Source organism: Phascolarctos cinereus, unplaced genomic scaffold, assembly GCF_003287225.1.
Source record: "Phascolarctos cinereus isolate Bilbo 61053 unplaced genomic scaffold, phaCin_HiC Scaffold_4;HRSCAF=312, whole genome shotgun sequence".
In the NCBI taxonomy this organism is placed as follows: Eukaryota; Metazoa; Chordata; class Mammalia; order Diprotodontia; family Phascolarctidae; genus Phascolarctos; species Phascolarctos cinereus.
The window spans coordinates 667,019,940-667,040,224 of NW_027555847.1; the positions used below are offsets into that span (position 1 = coordinate 667,019,940).

The 20,285-nt window shown below is 40.8% G+C and overlaps 1 protein-coding gene across 7 annotated transcripts in view; it reads left to right on the plus strand.

Annotated features, from left to right (window-relative positions):
- PIP5K1C (phosphatidylinositol-4-phosphate 5-kinase type 1 gamma) overlaps positions 1-20,285 on the plus strand; it is a 139,054-nt gene that overhangs the window by 85,665 nt on the left and 33,104 nt on the right. For all 7 annotated transcript variants that reach the window (XR_002321122.2, XR_013486417.1, XM_020969193.2 and 4 more), the window contains exons 6-10: positions 5,407-5,559; positions 10,225-10,524; positions 11,180-11,385; positions 18,098-18,181; positions 18,936-18,984. Coding sequence is in view for 5 of the 7 variants with exons in the window: in XM_020969193.2 (XP_020824852.1) it covers positions 5,407-5,559; positions 10,225-10,524; positions 11,180-11,385; positions 18,098-18,181; positions 18,936-18,984 (792 nt within the window). In the remaining 2 variants the exon portion in view is untranslated. The remainder of the gene's footprint in view (positions 1-5,406; positions 5,560-10,224; positions 10,525-11,179; positions 11,386-18,097; positions 18,182-18,935; positions 18,985-20,285) is intronic.

Here is a 20,285-nt window from a genome sequence, read left to right on the forward strand (position 1 = left end):
TACCTAACCAAGCACACAGGTCTGATCTTTTCCATACAACAGCCTTCCAAATGTTTTAAGTCAGCAAAAATGTTTTCTCCCTACCCCTGCAATTGTTCACTTCTTTGGGCTTCAATTTCCTCATCTGTAAAATAGAGGAAGTAAATGAATTAGCCTATATCAGGGATCTCATCATCTCACACATGAATTATTGTAATAGCCTGGGTCTGCCTGCCTCAGGTTTGTTCCCACTCCAGTCCATCTTCCAGCCATTAAAATAATTTTCCTAAAGTGAAGGTACACATGTCACAGTTGCCCCCTCCCCCCAACTGGTGGTTTCCTATTGCCTCCAGGAGTAAATACAGACTGCTTTGTTTGCCATTCAAAGCCCTTCATAACCTAGCCCCTTCCTACCTGTAAAGTCTTCTTAAACACCTTACTCCCTGACACATACTCTTTGATCTAGTGACACTGGCCTTCTGGCTATTTCACAAACAAGACATTCTATTTCTTGTGTCCTGGCTGTCCCCATGCCTGGACTGATCTTCTTCTTCCACTCTGATTACTGACCTCTGTGGCTTCCTTTAAGTCCCACCTAAAATCAGTCCTACCTTCTACAGGAAACCCTCCCCAACCCTCTTAATTCTAGTACCTTCCCTCCAATAGTCATTTCCCATATATTCTGTATATGCTTTGTTGTTCTTTGTTGTTGTTGTTGTTTTGTTTTGTTTTTTAGGCATTTGGGATGTATATGCTTTGTTGTACATATTTGTTTGCATGTTGTCTCCCCCATTAGATTGTAAGCTCCTTGAGGGCAGGAAGTATCTTTTGCCTCTTATTGCATTACCAGCACTTAGCACAGTGCTGATATATAGTAGGCACTCAATAACTTTTGATTGTGATATGGACCCTTTTGGCAATATGGCAAAGCCTATGGACCCTTTCTCAGAATAATTTTTCTAAGTAGTTGAAAAAATGCTAAATTTCAGTTAGAGGTTAGTGAAAATGAAGATGTAATTTTTTTCCCAACCAAATTCATCATTTCCCTGAAATCTGTCTATGGACCTCAGGTTAAGAACCCCTGATCTAGATTATTTTTAACTTTTGTGACCTTAGGTCCTTTCCAGCTTTCATATTATGTGTTCTGTGGGCCTTTTATCACCTCTTATCTTTCCTGTTAGTTCTCCTTTTTATTCTTCCTGTTGCTCCCCCTCTTCCTTTTTTTTTGGGGGGGGGCCGTAGGGGTTAAGTGACTTGCTCAGGGTCACACAGCTAGTAAGTGTTATGTGTCTGAGGCCAGATTTGAACTTAGGTCCTCCTGAATCTAGGGCCGGTACTCTGTCCACTGTGCCACCTAGTTGCCCCTCCCCCTCTTCCTTTTACCAGACCTCTCCTCAATTACTTGCCCTCCCCTCTCTCTGACCGAAGTGTTAGTTGATTAGAACTTAAAGTGGATCCTTTCTCAGGGTGTATTTGCATTTGAATTGAATATCTGCTCTTGGTTGAAATAATAAAAGAGTTAAGACTTGCCATGTTGCTTTGAAAAGGTTGCCAATTCCTGCCTGCTTGTGTCTGCATAGCCTTCATTCGCTCTTTCCCTTTGCCAATTTATAACCAATAAGACATGAGGGATGAGATAGGAGGTAGCAGTAACCATGGTAAAGAAAAGAAGGCTATCTGGCTTGTGTGTGTGTGTGTGTATACATATGTATAATATATGTTTTTATTTTTTTCACACACACACACACACACACACATGCATTGTTGTGGGTGGAGAGTGTGGATGTGCAGATGGCTTGACCGGTAGCTGGCTGCCTAGATGGGGGGCTCTTCTCCTCACTAAGTTTCCTAATAGGTTCTTTCAAGTTAACTGATAGTTCCATTTTCTTTGCAGAGAGTTTGAGGACTATGTTAGCAAATAGTCATTATTTCGGGGTTTTGTTTGTTTGGGTTTGGATTTTTGGTAATTTTTTGGTTTTGTGTTTCTTTAACTTTTTTCTTTGTTACTAGGGAGGTTTCAACTTGATGGGGGTGGGGAGAGATAGGGGAAAGAATGTCCAGAAATTACTGAGATACAAAAATCACATATATCAAGAAATCTTTTTTTTTTTTTAAGTGCATTGTTAGTACATTACAGTTTAGGAAATCTTGGGAGACAGCATAGTAGCTGATGAAAGATGGCAGTGGAGTAAGAGCTGCTTGGAAGATAGATTCACAGATGAGGGGCACAACTCCTTCCTCTAATGCTGTGTGGTAAGGAGGGAAGAACTGCATTGTAACCCCTGAGATGGAAAGGCTCCTTCAGCCATGAAGTCAGGATCATCAGTGCTAAGCAGAAGACTACTGTTTAACCTGCTTCTTCAGTTTGCAATAGGTTCCTGTTGGATATCACTGGCCAGGTTCTGGGACCTTCTGCCCCATTCAACCAAACCTGCCCTGGCTCAGAGAAAGTCTTTGGGGCAAGACATTAAGATGAAGTTGTCTGTCCTTTCTATAAAAGAAGGGGGAAACCGTGAACTTGTCACCGCAGAAATGCTTTTCCTTTGAACAGATGTGGGTGTGCATAAAAACCGGACTTGATGAGGACTAAGGCTCTAAAGAATAAAGCCAAGTCTCATATGATAACTGATTTAGAAGAGAAAGAGAGTCTGTGTCCCATCTGTGTAGCAGGAAAGGCTAGTTGCCATTTTGATGATAGTGGTTACAGATTTGGGGGAAAGACCCACGCCTTCCTGCCTCAGAAAGGTCACCACTCTGATTTGCAGCCCTTCTCTTGTCAGCTCTTGCCTGCCCCAGCAGTACATCTCTTTAATGATGCATGAGATGATTAAGTAGATGAAGTCCTAGCTTGTTAATCCATGTAGTGCCGTGAGCTGTTTTCAGTACAAACTAAGGAGTGCTTAATGAGTTGTGTGGATTGAGTCCTTGGCATTTATTCTTTTCCTTCCCTTTAAGCAATCCCCCAAAATCCAGTTTCTGTTCCTCTGGCCATCCGGGTCTCTTGTCACTTTGGTTGACATGTGGATGGATTGTTTGTTCCTGATATCTTTTCCGCCCCGACCCCCTGTCCTTTCATTTATACATTGAGAGTTTGCTGTGTATGTACCTCTTCCAACTCAGGAATCTAGGAAAATTTTTGGAAAAAAGCCCAAGATATATCCAGAGGCAGCTGTCTAACTTTTGGGCCCACGAAGGTACAAGCTGCTGCCTTTTGGGTGGCATGTGTTGCTATAGAGCCAATTAAGTTTTACAGAAATGGTGGGAAATACTGTATTGTTCAGCACAACCCCTAATGCAGTGTTATGGACAAGACTCTGGGATTCTGTAGTTGGGAATGTGAAAGAAATTGGGAATCTGAGAAATAAACCTGCCTTAGTCCTCCTTTTGAGGACACCAACAACTAACCTAAGCATATTACTATAAGGATCCGTAAGGGAAAGGATTAAAAAGGACTTTCAGGCATCTCTACTAAGAGTATTATCCTGGTAGCCTTTCTAAATAGTAATTCGAGATGGTTCCTTCTCTTTAAATGAGTTGGATTAGATATCCTTCTGGCTCTGTTTTGTGTTGTAGAGGCTCTTTCAGCTCTGACATTGTATGATTCTATAAGCTTGAAAGATCACCTGAGCTGTTAGAGCCCATGGGTACAGGGTATTTCAGAAGTTTGAAACTTAAAATGAAGCAGTTGGAATCTCTTTTTTAGCCCGTTTAGGAAAGATTCTGCCCAAATACAGACAAATTTTTAGGGGCCATCTCCTTAGTCCAAGGGAAAAATAATTTTACTACTTTCCTAAGTAGTTCCACTGCTATTCATAATTTTGTTATGCTTATCATAAATCTAGGGAACTTCACAATTGTTTCCTTTCCATTACTTTCGATATTTATTTTGAATTGTTCATTCACTTATTCTTTCGGCAGCCATTTTTAAGCACCTACTCTGCACAAAGCACAGGCCTGAGTAAGAAGATAGGCAATTAATGGATGATCATTCTAGCACACTCTAGCAAGAAGGATAAGATACATACACCTGTACTACTGTACAATAAATATATATCCATCGTATAATAGCTATGTTGCAGAACAGATTATAAGAAGGTAGTCAGTATAATAATGGTCATTAGGATATGGGGTCCAGGGTCAGAAGACCTGAGTTAAAATCCAGTTCTAACCCTGATAGCCATGTGACCATGGACAAGTTACCTAGCCACAATGACCTTTAGTATCTTCATCTGTAAGGTGGAGATAATAATAGTACTTAGCTTACAGTGTCATTATAAGAGTCAAATCAGTCAAGAAGTACTTATTAAGCATATACTATGTGTCAGGCATTGTGCTAGGTTTGAGGTATACAAATACACTAAGATGCATAGATCATATAATGAGAGCAAGGGATAACTAATAAACAGCAGATGTACTCCATGAATATCTATGTACTGTCAAAAGAACATGAGGACACCCCCCAGCACGTTGGGTAAACCCTCAGTGGAATATTTGTGGGAGTATATAACAAAAATAGGGGCAATTGGGTAGCACAGAAAGATTCATCTTCCCAGGTTCAAATCTGGCCTCAGATACTTACTAGCTTTGTGACCCAGGGCAAGTCACTTAACCCTGTTTGCCTCAGTTCCTCATCTATAACATGAGCTGGAGAAGGAAATGGGAAATCACTCCAGTATCTTTGCCAAGAAAATCCAGAATGGGGTCACAAAGAGTCACACATGGCTGAAATGGATGAACAGTAACAGCTAATAACAGAAATGGCACTGCATGGGTTATGGTCATTGTACCCATTATCCATGAGATCACAGATCTCATGGAATGTTAAATTTATGCAGATTATATAAAAATACATTATAGGCATATTTCTTTTTTTTTGAGAATCCATGTTTTCAGCAGTACAGGTATTCTAATTAGATCATGACTGTTTCACAACTGTGTTGTAGACAGTTCAGTGAATTGTTGTAGCCAAAAATTAACTTGTGTTAATAAACCTGCCCAAATTTAAGCTGGTACTTGAGCAATAGACTCTTACATGAAGCCTTCAGGAACCCGGAATCAGCTAGATGCTAATAAGGCATGAGAGTGGGACTTTATGAAAAACTGACCTTAAATGTTCTCTGAGGGCTCTCCTAACTCTGATAACCTTTGATTTTATGTGTGTGCACATGTTTGTGTCATGGTACATTAATGCTTGATAGTAATTATTAATTACAATAGTATTTACTCTCAACTATTTTAGCACCTTAAAACTCAAGGAAAAGATTTGCCTTTTAGAACTTTAATAATGTTTTTTACAGGTTCAGCCATACTAAACATGGTTTCAAATGGAGTGTACCTGCTTGTCTCACCTGAATTCCTGTCATCTACCAGAGTTTCCTTCCAGTCCTGCCACCTGTGACTTTTCCATTTCTTTTCTTTGCTTCCTAGTATTCCCTGTGCAACGAACCACTGATTGAACTTTCCAACCCAGGTGCCAGTGGCTCCCTCTTCTATGTCACTAGTGACGATGAGTTCATCATTAAGACTGTGATGCACAAGGAAGCAGAGTTCCTGCAGAAGCTGCTTCCTGGCTATTACATGGTACGTGTAGCTTTATTTTTTTTCCTTTTCTCAGCCAGCAGCAATAGCAACAGTGAATGATTATAGAGTGCTTAAAGTTTGAGTTTGAAGAATATTGGGGGCAAGAGGGAAGCGAGGAAGCTATCCAAAGCCATACAGAAAAATGTTCTAAATCACTAATAATCAGATAAATGCGCATTAAAACAATTCTAAGGTACCACCTTATATTCATCAGACTGGCAAAGTTGAGGGAAAAAAAAAAAGAAAATGACACATGCTGAGGGAACTGTGGGAAAACAGGTATGTTAATGTACTATTGGTGGAGCTACGAATATTGGTCCAGCGACTCTGGAAAGAAATTTGGAATTGTGCCCCAAAAGCTATTAAACTCTGCATACCCTTTGACACAGCAATACTGTTTACTTGTCTGTATCTCAAACATATCAAAGAAAGAGGGAGAAAGCCCACATGTACAATAATATTTATAACTGCTCTTTTTTGTGGTGGAAAACAATTGGAAACTAAGAGGGAGAGGGAGTACCCATTTGTAGGGAATGGTTGAACAAGTTATGATATCTGTATGTGATGGAATACTATTGTGCTATAGAAATTATGCAGGGAATGGTTTCAGTGAAACCTGGGAAGACTTGTGTGAACTGATGCGGAGTGAAGTGAGCAGAACAAGGAGAACAATTTATACAATAAGAACAATATTTAAAGACAAACAACTTTGCAGTACTTAATTAGGCATTGTCATCAACATAATGACCAACCATAATTCCAGAAGACTGAGGATGAAACATGCTGCCCCCCTCTATCTAGATAGAAGTGATGGCCTCTGAGGGCTAACAGGCATATCTGTTGAGGGACAGTAGAGGGAGAGGGAGGGAATAGAGTGAGTGTGGCCAATGCAAGAATTTATTTTTGTTTGACTATACATGTTTGTAACAGGTTTAGTTCTTCTTGCTTTCTCAGTGGAAGGAGGGGGAGAGATGGGAGGGAGAAAATGTGGACCTAAAAATAAAATTTTAAATGTGTTTTAAAATTAAAAAAAAAAAACCTGGAAGGTAGCATGCTCTAATAAAACAAACAATAAAGTGCTAGGAGTAAGGATCTCTGAGCTCTGAACCAGTCTCTGCTGCAAAATCACTGTGACTATGTGTCACTTCCCATCTCGGTTACTTTATCTGTAAAAGGTGGAGAAAGAGAAACTATAGATCTTCAGTGGCCCTTCGAACACTCACATGATCTGATCCTTCCCTCCAACCAGAGGAAGAAAACATCTCCATTTGTCCCAGACTTCTCTTTAATATAATGACATCAGCCAGAGGATTGTACTAAGTTGAAAGTCTCATTCAAAAACTTAAACTGTCTTTCTTAGGCATCCTAACAATGAGATGGGCTGACTCATAAATTAGGGGCTTTCTGGGCAGGGGAATGTTCAGGCAGAGAATGGATGACCACCCTTCAGGGATGCTACTAATGGCATTCCTGTACTATTTGGGAAGGATGACTAGATGACCTCTACCTTGGGGTCTCCAGAGCTTGTAATACAGCAAGACTTCCTATCCAAAATCAGGGCACTGTGTTGGGCAGTGGAGATAAAACAGGTGAGGTGGCAAACACAGTCATACTGATTATGGAGGGAGGTTGGAGGCCTGGGAATCTTGCAGTGGCATAGTCAGTTCTAAAATTGTCCCCTCAGGACCAAATGTAGGTTTCTCAAATCTCATTTTGCATGTAACCAAGCATGTTCCAGTTCTTGGCAGGGCCAAACCGACCTTGTAAATAAGAAACAAGAGGCTACAGATGTACAAAAATGCTCACTGGCCTACATACTTTCCTAAGTTTTGAGGAAATGTGTGAAGAAATTGACTTGTCACTTGATAAGTCATAGTTTCTATTTTTGTTTAAAATTTTTACTCTCAGATCTATTTCTGACTTGACTTAATGTGCTTGATGAAGTTAATTGGATTGGTGTCTTAAGAATCATTAGGGTTGGAAGGGACGTCAGAAGGCATCTAGTCCAATCACTGCCAAAAGCTGGAGTCTCTTCTGCATGTTCTGGCATGTGGTTATCCAGCCTCCGCATAGGACATGCAAATCTCATGACCTTCCCAGGTCACCCATTCCATTATCAGACAGGTCTTGTTGATAGAAAATGTAGCCTTTATTGAACCAAAATCTGTGTCCTTTTGCTCTTCCTCCCTTCTCCTCCCAGTAGGAGCCAAGCAGAAAAAGTTTATTTTTCCCTGCCAGCTCTTTAAATATTTGGGAAAAAAAATCAACTATAATTTTTTAGGTTTTCTCTTCCCTATTTTAAACATCCCCATTTCCTTCTTTATAATGACTTCTGATCTTCTCTCCCTCCTGGTAATGCTCCTCCAAAGCCATACCAACTTATCTATGTGCTTCTTAAAGTGTGGTATCCCAAAGTGAACCCCATTCTCATCCACTTGGATAAGGACCCTTGCCACTCCTCTCAGAGACCCATATCCTTAATGGAAACCAGAGCATAGGTTTCTGCTGTCTGTAGGTATATGCGTGGACTTATGCTGTTGACAGAAAACAGTAAAAGATGGTTGCTATATGATAATTGTTACATCAAGCATCTGTTTGAAATTCCACTAAGGTGTCAGGTGACAGCCACAAGACCAGAGGCCAAGGAAGTTGATTGTAAAGAGACCAAAGCTTCCAGCAATAGCTACTGTGCTGTAAGAATCAGATAATCTATATCTGTAAAGAAAGGACCAGAGCAGTTTAGGGTTTTCTAAAAGAAGAACAAAGATTATAAAATTTGGATGGGGCTGCTTTTCCCTCTGATTCTTTGGAGTTGACATATTCTTTTTCTCCCAGATCCGCTTCAGGAAATTTTTTGGTTTCCTGAAACCTGGTCTAATAAACAGACTTTTAGCTCGAGGTCCAGCCCAGTGGGAGAATACTTTGAGTCACCTTTTTTTTTTTGATATACATTTATTTATTTTTGGTTTTCAACATTTACTTCCACAAGATTTTGAGTTCCAAATTTTCACCCCATCTCGCCCCTCCCCCCACCCCATGACAGCCTGCATTCTGAATACACCTTCCCCTAGTTTGCCCTCTCTTCTATCTCTCCCCCCCTTCTCTTATCCTCTTCCCCTTCTGTTTTCCTGTAGGGCAGGATAGATTTCTATACCCCATTTCCTGTATTTCTTATTTCCCAGTTGCATGTGAAAACATTTTTTTAAACATGTGTTTTTAAAACTTTGGGTTTACTTTGAGTCACCTTAGGGAAATGCCAGGTAGAAAGCCTGATTCTTTCCCATGGAGGATAAACTCTTAACTTGGCTCATTGGCCTTGCCCAGAAATGTCAGCTGAAGTCTTCGAGTCTGGAGAACTTTGGAGGTGAGAGAAGAAAAGCTAGGAATCATTATCCTCCCAGCAGCCCAAAAAACCATCTTCCTGGATGAAAAGAGCTCTATACTTGAAATCCCAGCTCTGTTGGAATCCCAGCTCTGTTATGTACTAACAGTGTAACCTTGGACAAGTCACTTAATTGCTCTAAGCCTCAATTTATTAAGGAGATAACAATATAATATCTGCTTACAGTTTTTGTGAGGTTCAAATAAGATATAAAAGGTATTTGCCAACCTTAAAATACTATATAAATTTAATCTGCTACTACTGTCGTTATGACAGCTCAGCTGGAGAACCTCACACAAAAAATAAGATTACTGCTAGCAGTAACTCCCATTTCTGTCAGGCTTTAAATTTTATTAAACATTCTTCATAACAACCCTCTGTTGTAGGTAGGTATAATATCAGAATGATCTCCATTTTATAGATGAAGAACCAAAGACTCAGAGAAATTCAGTAATTTGCTTAAGCTCTAACAAGTTACCTAGGAAGTCTCCACTAGGGCTCCATTTTAAGTCTTCTGACTCCAAGTCTCATGTTCTTTCTGCTATATCAGGCTGCCTCAAGTTTAAAAACTCTTGAACCATCTTTACTGGGTAGCTCAACAATGGCAAAACAGACTGTCTTGAAATGTCGTGAGCTCTTCATTGCTTGGGATATTCAAGTTGAGGCTGATTGACCACCTGTCAGGGATACTGTAAAAGGGCTTCCTCTTTTCCCTGGAAAAATGGGCTAGGTCAGTGGTGTGAAGCTCAGATAAAAAGGGGATCCACTAAAACCATACATAAGGTTACCTGTAGACCAGTACTGTGGGCCTCATTTGAGTGATTAACACCTCTGGCCTCTTATGTCCCTTTCAACTCCTGTGATTCCCCATAACAGAACCAACAAACCAAAATTACCAGCAGCACTGGACTTCTTGGATCAGATTTATTGCAGTTAGAAGAATGGAAGTTTGTCTGCATTTAGAGTCAACAGAGAGGACCACTGACAAAATCTGCATCCTCTGGTGGATTCCAGTTTGGTGTAGGGAATAATGACAATAGTTATCATTTATATAGTGCTTTAAGTGGTTTATAAAGCAATTTACATAAGCTTTCTCATCTGATCCTCACAAAGACCCTGTGAGGATTTTAAAGATGAGGAAACTGAAGCTGAGGAAGTTTAACAGACTTGACCAGGATCACATAGCCAGCAAGTGACTGAGGACAGTTTTGAACTCGATCTTCATGGCTTTAAGTCCAGTTGTTTTTCATTTCCTTTTAACAGTGTGATTTTCTTCCTCCCAGAATTTAAACCAGAATCCTCGGACTCTGCTGCCTAAGTTTTATGGGCTATACTGTGTTCAGTCTGGAGGGAAGAACATCCGGGTGGTGGTAATGAACAACATACTTCCCCGCTTAGTAAAGATGCACCTTAAGTTTGACTTAAAGGGCTCTACATACAAGCGACGGGCAAGCAAGAAGGAAAAGGAGAAGTCCATCCCCACTTATAAGGACCTGGACTTTATGCAGGACATGCCTGAGGGGCTGATGCTGGATGCTGACACTTTTACTGCACTGGTGAAAACTCTGCAGAGAGACTGTTTGGTAAGGGAAAGGGCCCCTAAGAGGGTAAGTTTATATGAATGGGAGTGAGTCACACTGATCCTAGTGGGGGAAAGATAGCACTGATTGTTCTAGGGAGGGTAATATCATGCCAAACCTTAGCCCTGGAAAGAGAAGGCAATATCCCATGAGCTCTCATTCCATGAAAGAAAGTGGCATAGACCCTAAGCAGGAAAATGAGATTACACAGGCCCTGACTTCAGAATGATGAATGGTACAAATCTCGTGCCAAGAATATCAGAATACCAGGGCTTCTCAGATGCCTTACCAGGCAGCAGGTTCATGGACTTGCTAGATTTTTTTAAAAATCAGAAGTTAGAACTGGGGACTTCCTTGCATAGAAGGACTGGATTACCTCTTGCCAAGAACACTTTACAGTATTACCAATACCCATCAGAAATAATCCTATGGAAAGAAGCATTTTATTATCTGAGATTGCAGAATGGAATTAAGTTCAGTTTTGTTTAGTGATCAGTGATTACTACAAAACTAAGATTTTGTGATAACTAAGAGTTCACAGGGTGTGAATGACAAGAGGCCAAGAAGGCAGAGCCAGAGTCTGCTAGGTTTGACCTGATTCCAGGTGTTGGGAGGGGTTGGTGTGGTGTGTCTCTATTTTTTTTCTTTTGTCATGTAGGTATTGGAGAGTTTTAAGATCATGGACTACAGCCTATTGCTGGGGGTGCATAATATCGACCAACAGGAACGGGAAAGGCAGACAGAGGGAGCCCAGAGCACGTCAGATGAGAAACGTCCAGTTGGCCAGAAAGCTCTCTACTCTACTGCTATGGAGTCTATCCAGGGTGGGGCTGCCCGGGGGGAATCTATAGACACTGATGACACGTAAGTAATGAGTTTGGTCAAGGTCCACTGACAGCCTTGAGGAAGGCTTTCTCTGTGGTTAACTCATAGGACAGTTGCTGGGTCACCTCTCCTCTCAGGGACCTCTTTCTGTCTGTCCCTTATCTGCCACTGCCTCCTACTCATTTCCACCCCAGGCTTGATATTGTCATATTGGGATGAGAGTAGAACACAGATTCCTTACCCTGCCCATGCTGTCCTTGACATTCCAAAAGCAGTAGAAGAGTGGCATCAAGGGAGAAGGACTGTTCTCCATTTGTCAGTCCAGTAATTTAGTCCAAATTAGAACCACAGCCATATCCCTTCATAAAGTAAATTGGTGATCTCTCACTGTGTGTAGCGTACATTCAACATCAATTCAGCAAACATTTTTAAACACTTACTGTGGACAGAACATTAGGAGGGGCTCTTGGGGAAAGAACAGCATCTGGATAAAACAGTTTCTGCCCTTTAGGAGTTTAGTCTAGCACCAGGAATAAGATACACAGTTGTAATATACAATAATAAATGGCAAGTAATTTCAGGGTTTGCAAAACAAATTGCTATGTGAAGTCCAAGAGAAACATCCTCACAGAAGAGAAAGATCAGGGAAGGCTTCGCAGAGGATGTGGTGATATCTGAATTGGGCTTTAAAATATGTATAGAAATTCAGCACTCAGCAAAGGAGGGAGAATATTCCAGGCACAAGGAATTGCAGGAGTACAAAGGCACAGAGATGGTAAACTCAACATATTTGGAGGACAGAGAGTAGTCCAGTTTGGCTGGAGTATAGAGAATATAGAGTGTAGTACAACCTACTAACCAGCTTTTTGATGGCTCCATGATCATGTTAATTTTTGACTACTTTAATTCTCTCACCTTGCATTGTTGGGTTGAGACTCCAGAGGTACTGCTACTCCCACACGCACTTATGGATAACCCTGTGAGTCTTTGCCTGAACGCTGTAGGACACAAGTGCCCACCAGCGTGCTTCCTGTTAAGAGTCATCCAGTAGGCTCAGGTCTCAGCAAAGTCATTTATTCAGATGGCAGAGCAAGAATAGTAGTTCTAAAACATTGCCCTTCCTTAATATCGGGACACACACTCCCCCAAATGCACACTTGGGAAGAGTGGGCTTAACCTTAGAGTACAGTTGTTGTGAGGCAGAATACACATATGACAAAGACAGCTTGTAGCACTAAAAGGCCTAGTAATCCGTTCTTTCTTCTTAGAGCCTTCACAAAGCTCCCCCGGGGTTCAGCATTTCTGCTTCACAGGTTGCTCGGCCAGGTTCCCAGTGTCTGCTACTTTCTACAGTCTAACTCTTCTCTGCAGCCAGGGGATGCAGTCCTTGAAACTGCTTCCTCAGTGACTGACTGTCTCTTTGAATTGATCTAGAATATATTTCTCTGCTCTTCACTAGAGGTAATGCCTCCTGCTTGTCCATTAGCTTCCCTTGAGAATAACATAGCCAGTAAAGTCCCTTCTTTCCCTCCTGCACAAGTCTTCTCCATAGGCAATTTCAACTTGCAGTCTCTCCCTGTCTCAAACCCTAACTCTGAAGTTCATCCAGAGCCTAGCTGTTTAAAGCCCCCAAGTCATGGCCAATTTGTTTATTTAGCCAACCACAACATTCCCTTCTTTACAGTTAATTTAACACCTCATTAACACCTTGTGGTTCCATTCTAGACCTTCTGTGATTACATCAACTGAGCTTGGGGGTTGGGGGGAGAATCACCCCCCCCTTGTTACATGTATCTTCTCATCGCATGTGATTCTTGTCCATATATGGAAATACATCCTCTATATATCACCTACCAAATGTACTAGAAGTCTTATTCTATATCTTTAATATCTTGTGGATACCAGTGCAATATTTGGTGAACTGTTTCTGAGAAGTTAAGGGAGACTCATCACCTAGTTGACTTCGGGGTAATAAATTTTTCCAGTCACAACAACTCCCAGAGACCCATCTAAGTTACAGAAGTATCATAAGTTACAAAGGAGTTCTGATCTCTTTCAACAGTAAAATTAGCCAAACCAATGAAATTTTTGACCCTTGAGTCATAGCTTTGTAGTCAACAAATTATAAACACAGCACTATCTTATATTTTCTATACTACTCCATTGATAATGACGGTGAAGATGTGCCCAGCTATAGAAAATATTCTAAAGAAGCCTTCTTGTTCTCTTCTCATTTTCATCAAGGACACCCTCTTTCAGCTAGGTGGCCCAGTGGATGTAGTGCTTGTGGTGTTAGGAAAACCTGATTTCAAATCCTGCCTTAGACATTTTACTAACTGCGTAATCCTGGGCAAGTCACTTGGCCACTTTGCACCTGAATTTCCTTATCTGTAAAATGGGGGTAATAATAGCACCTACCTCCCATGGTTGCTGTCAGGATAGAGTGAGATAATATTTGTACAATACTTTGCAAACCCTAACACACATATAAATGCCAGCTATAATTATTACATACATAGACCCTTCTCATAAGGATTCTATGGCAATAAGAAAGTAGACATATAGGTTAGTACTAACCTAAAGTTTACTTGGCCGGTTTTTTTGGTGGGGTAGGGGAGAATACTATGAATCACGATCTTGATTCTTTTGGAATGTTCCCTACTTTGAGATATTTTGGAAATCAGCCTCTGAATCCCTTTAAATTGTGTTGCCTCCAACATAGGTTTCTTCTTTGTATTGGTCAGGTACAGCCATTCTTCCTCACTTCAGTTTCATTGATGCCATCTCTACAGCCTTATATTATCACTTTGGATACTGAGGTATTAGTGTTCAAGTGGGATGGTCCCAAAGTTATTAATGATAATCTCAGAATCACCGAATTTTAGAGATTGAAGGGACTTTAACAGCTATCTAATGTAGCCTTTATTCAAAAACTAATCCCTGCTCTACTATAACCATTGGGTAGTCATCCAGCGTCTTGCCTGAAGACCTCCAATGAGGGGTAACTGCCTGTCTTCTGTGGCAGTCCATTCCACTTTTGAATAGCTGTAATTTTAATAAGTAGAGCTGTCTGAACTGTCCTATATTGCGTATTTTTATTTTCCTTCCATCTACAGTGTTCTTGGGATGATACAGTTTAGCTGGGTCTCACACTTAATTTTTTGTAGGCCTGTTTTCCCCTTCAGTGTATTAATTTTTAAACAGTACAACTTATAATAGATAGTCTCTTTAACTGCCATGGCTCTCCACTTCTACAGGAGATCCACGTGTTTGTTGGCTAAGACAGTTTCTTATCTCTTTCTGGCTTGTTATGGTGGCTGTTTTCATTCAATAAAACTCCTCTTAGGAATAGCAATATTTGAATCATTTTCTTTACTTTTATCCAACTTCCATTTTTTTCAGAGTACCAGTCAACTAAAAGAGTTGGCCTGTTTCAGTTGCACAGAGTATCTTCCCATCTTTCTTTAAAACTCTACGGATTTGCTGTTCACATAGCCTAACTTATTCTAAAATACTTCCATGGCAGTGGACAGTTCTTTCTTCCCAGAAGAAGTCAATTTCATTTTATATGATTCTCAGCATTCCACATGTCTAATACCTTCCAACTCTCTTCATTCCGAAAACTTTTATTAAACATCTACTCTGTGCAAGGCATACAGAGACAAAAAAACTGTCCTTGCCTCAAGGATATGACATTATGCTGCTTAAAGAAAGTATTTATGATACACAGGCATAACACTTCCAGATAATCCCAAAGCAGGGGCAACTAGGTGGCACAGTGGATAGAGCACTGGCCCTGGAATCAGGAGAACCTGAGTTCAAATCTGGCCTCAGACACTTACCACTTACTAGCTGTGTGACCTTGGGCAAGTCAGCTAACGCCATTGCCTAACCCAAAACAACAACAACAACAACAAATAATAATAATCCCAAAGCCATTGGCGTCTTTGAATTCTTAATCCTTACCCATGTGTTCCAACATATTTTTACTATCCTCTCTTCGTGTTGAAGTCTCCAGGTATCAAGGTGAAATTTGACTTGGATCTTGTCGTATTTTTCATAGAAAGTCTCTACTGTTTCATCCTCTGCAACAAGTATTGGCATATATGCTGTAACTGTCTTTTTAGAGATCGTGAGTTCATCATGTTCACCATGTGCATGACCAGTTAAGATGACCAAGTGTCCTTCAGGCAAATGATGAAACCAACATTCTCCAATTCCTCTATGATCCACTTCTGTATTACTATGAAGTGTCAGAGTAAGGCTTGTTATATGATATAAGGCTGAAAAAGGAGGGTAGTATCAAATCGTGAAGGACTTTGAATTCCAGCAAAGGAGTTTAAATTTTTCAATGGCAATTTGGGAGCTTCTTGGTATTTCTGATCAGATTGTAATGTTTATACCAGATCTGTATGTGAAAAAGGTTATTCCAACAGCGTATAAAAGGTGGATTGGAGGATTGGAGAAAGGAAAATCTATTAGGAAGCTATTGCAATAGGCCCAAGTGGGACCTAGTGAGGACTTGCACTAGGGTAGTAACAGTAGGAATAGAGATTCTGCTGAGGTGGAATTGATAGGATGGTATAGCAGATTGGATATGATGACAGAGTCTTAACAATCCTAAGGTTGTCTATCCTCAGGGAGCTTACAGTCTAGTAGCAGGTATAGGACATATACTCATGAAATTAAGTAAGAAATATAGGAGTTAAATGCTCACACGAGACCATATAAAAACCACAAGGGCAAAATACAATGAATCTTCATATGTATAGACAGTCATGAGCTCTGAGGTAGACTCAGTGGTGTGTCTTCCCAGGGAATCAGTTGCTTTTCATTTCCTTCATAGTGTTATGACCTCACATAGCTATTTGATTTTGCTGTAGAAGCTGAGAAGAGAAAAAAATCAACATGGACTAGGATGGTTAGGGAAAGTTTCATACTAGGTCATGGGACTTGAGTGGAGCTTTGAAGGAATTGGATTGTCAGGAAAGAGAGAGGAAGACATTAGAGATGGGAGGAATGGTGTTAACAAGGTATAGAGGTGAGAATAGCTTATTAGGGAAACAGTGGGGAGACCAGTTTGGCTAGAGTGGAAATTCTTACAGAAAAGAGTGGGAAATAAGACTAGAAAGTCAAGTTGGGATCAGATTGCAGAGGGACTTGGAATGCCAGGCTAAGAAGCTTGGGCCTTATCCTGCTTGATTCTTGAATAGTAGAGAAAAATATGAAATGAGATTCCTCCTTTGTAGTAGGAGAGAGTGAAGATCTGTTGTCTAAGTCAGCTATCATTGGAGCCAGACTTTCCCTAATACATCTAAACGGTATCAAGGCATATTAACCTACCGCCCTAATATGTTGACTAGTATTAGAAACCTAGATCTGTTCAATAGAACATTAATTAAAATTCCACTAAGAACTGTTCAATAGACCATTAATCAAAATCCCACTAGGACCAGAAGTTGCTATGTCAGGGTGGGGGGATCCCCCAGGGATAACGTATCTGGTCTTTAGACTGTCTTGGCATTTTTAGGATTTGGCCCAGGTGCAGACCTCCAACAAGAGAATAGCAAAGAGTCACAGGTGAGGACTACAGTGCATGTGGTCAGTTGTGTGCAAGGCAAGCTTGGCTGGCCCTGGGCTCCTGAACCACTAAGTATCGAACCACTAAGTCTGGACACCAACTAACATTGCAGTGTGCTGTGTTTATACTGGCAGTGGGTATGGCATTATCTTAGCCATTGGCAGCCAACATAATTAGGATCTGGCACATTTGGGGAGCTGGGAAATTTACTAATGATCGTGTTCTTTAGAGAAATAAACAAGTATCATATAGCTTTCTCTGCCACCTTTGGTCATATTTGCTAACTATAATTCTTACAGTAGGGGAGGGGCCTTAAGCAGGACCCTAAGTTTCTAGAATTAACTTAGTCTGCCCTTCACTGGTCAGAAAGCTGCAATATAACTATAAAGATAAGCCTGATTCTGGAAAGCATGTCGAAATCAAAAACTTATTGTTTTATAGCGTTTGTGTGTGTGTGAATAAGTTGTTGAATAAGTGAGTCACTGTTACCCTCTGAGCCTCAGTTTCCTTACTTTTAATCTGAGGAGGTTGGACTAGGTGATTTCTAAGGTCCCTTCCAGCTTTCAAGAATCTGTACTCCATCACTTATTAGCTGTGACCTTAGGCTTTATGCTGAGCCTCTCCAAGTATCAATTTTCTCATTTGTCAGATGGGGACACTGTATGCCCATGCCTCTCAGAGGACTGTTGTGGTGGTCGAACAGGATAATAGACCTCAATAACAAAGAGTCTGCCATCCCACTTTGGAAGTGCTGGCAGGAGATGATATTACGATGTAGAGAAAGCCATTTGTGGTAGATCATGAGAAATCTGGAATACAGCAGATTAATAGGTACACTCAAATATTTTTGAGGCATGGACCCAAAACACCTTAGGTAGATTTATCCTTTGTCCTCTCCTTTCTTGCTGATAGGATCTTTGCTTTCCCAGAGGCTCATTATATGACAGATGGCTCTGGTAAGGAGGAGTGAAGTAGTTTCTGGATCTGACTTCAGTTATCAGCTCCTGAACCTGCTGTCCTCTTTGGCATTACCTCCCAATAGGGAGGTCAATTTCCATAAATGCAGCTCTCTGGCTTGTAGCTGTTCTTGGAACTTTTTTTTTTCCTGGGTCTCTAGGACCACATATTTCACTAGCTGGAGTGGCCACTGATACATAACTCTTTCTTCAGGATGGGTGGGATCCCAGCAGTGAATGGCCGTGGGGAGCGTCTACTGCTACATATAGGAATAATTGACATCCTACAATCTTACAGGTAGGTGGTGGGGATCAGTTTTCTTTGAATTTCTTTGAATTCCTCTATTACAGGTCAAATCAAACCTAAATGCCTGGGATGAAGTTTTCTGATTAGAATTTAAATCAGATCCATGCTTAGCCTTTATTTTTAAAATCAGTTTCTTTTTAGTTATTGGCATTTTAAAAAAAACAGATAATTTTCCAAATTCAGAGCCCTTCTGTATACCATAATGATCTTCCTTGTGGGACTCTAAAGCAAGAGTAGTCAGCCTTTCAAAAGAAGCAGATCAAGAGAGGTGGGGAAGGCAACCTCTTTGGTGTTGAGAGGGAACAAATGAGACAGTGACGACCATGCGCCAGATCTCACAAAGAAGTCAGAAGTGAGTGGGTGAAGAGAAGTGATAGGTCCCATGCCAGCTCTTAGAATGACCAACTGATGGCAGCCCCAGAAATGGGTTGGTGTTGGTGAAAACTCTTAGGTATCATTCATGCATCTGAAACTCTGCCTCCATTCAGTTCTAAACTCCTCTCTAGAGCAAAGCCAGCTTCAGTCCATGACAAAGGAAAGAGAAACATTCTGTGAGCACAATTGCCTATTTGTTGAATGACTTTTTTCCTTTCTTCCCCAAGAAAAGATTAACTTTGGCCTGATCTAGAGAAATTATGTAAACAATAAGAAATAGTTGAGATGCTTTGTTTCTAGAAGATAACTGGTATAAAGGTCTGGGTATCTCTAGTGTATTTCTTTGATATCATTGATGATTTTTCTTTAGATTCATCAAGAAGCTGGAGCACACATGGAAGGCTCTTGTCCATGATGGGGTGAGTTTACAGGAAACTTATCTTAGTAACACAGGTGCCAGTATGCCCTAGACCTCTGGGTTTAGGATCTCTGCTCCATCTCAATTTGCTTTTCAGCTTGAAACAGTCAGGACAACCTCTCAGTATAGGTAGACCTTAGCTTCTCCTTCCATTTTTCGGTTTCCTCTTCCTAATTTGTGATAGCTCCCTTCTTTCAGTGGCCCCACAGGTCTGCTTGTTCATGCTGCCCCCTGTCTGACAAAGCTCCATCCTTCATACATGCTTATCTTAAGCAAAAACACTGTGTTTAGTGTCTGAACCTTTCACTCAGTCAAAACTTGCTCTCAGCTATCTGTCTTTAAAAGAGCTAGATAAAGAGGGGAAACAAGCTTTATTTCAGTAGAGCATGCATAGAGTAGGGGAACCAGGATAGTGAGAGGTCTAGAAACCATGTCATGTAGGGATTGTGTGGAAAAGGGAGCAGATTTTTTCTATATTGCTCTGTAAGAGAACTGGAACCCGTAAGGGAGATGTTACAGGGAAACAGATGTTGGCTCAATAGAAGGAAGAACTTCCTAACAATTATAGCAATTCAATGGACTGCTTTATGAGGCAACCCTGTCACTAGAGAATTCAAGCAAAGTCTGGTATTTTGTTGAAGGGTTCCTGCATGGGATGGGAGGTGAACTGGATGCCCTCTAAATTCCCATCTAGTTCTTACACTCCAAGATTCTATGTTTAGATCATAAGATAATTGAAAATAAGTGTTGATGACTAACATTATAACTTAATGGATTATCCCTTTCAATGATATTTATATTTTCACAGATTATTAGAACTGGAAGGGACCTTTGAGGTGATAAAGTCACAGAATCTCAGAGTTGGAAGGGCCATCTGAGGTCATTTAGTCAAACCTATGCTTGAGCAAGAATCCTCTCTACATCCCCAATAAAATGATCAACTTTCACATGAAGACCTCTAGAAAGGGAACACTGTACCTCCTGAGGCATCCCATTCTACTTTTGGACAACTGTGGTTATTTATAGGATCATAGATTTATAGCTAGAAGAGACCCTAGAAGCTGCCAAACCAATCCTCTCATTTTGTGTATGAGGAAACAGATCCAGAGAGGGTGCATGAAGGCCCCAGGATCCCACAGCCAGTAAGTTTCTGAGGCAGGATTCAAACTCAAGTCTTCCCGACTCCAAGTCTAGCACTCTATCCTTTGCATCATCTGGCCAGAGGTGATGATGATAGGAAGACTTCCCTTACAGAGAATTTAAATCAGCCTTTCTTCATTGGCCATCCATTGTTTCTAACTC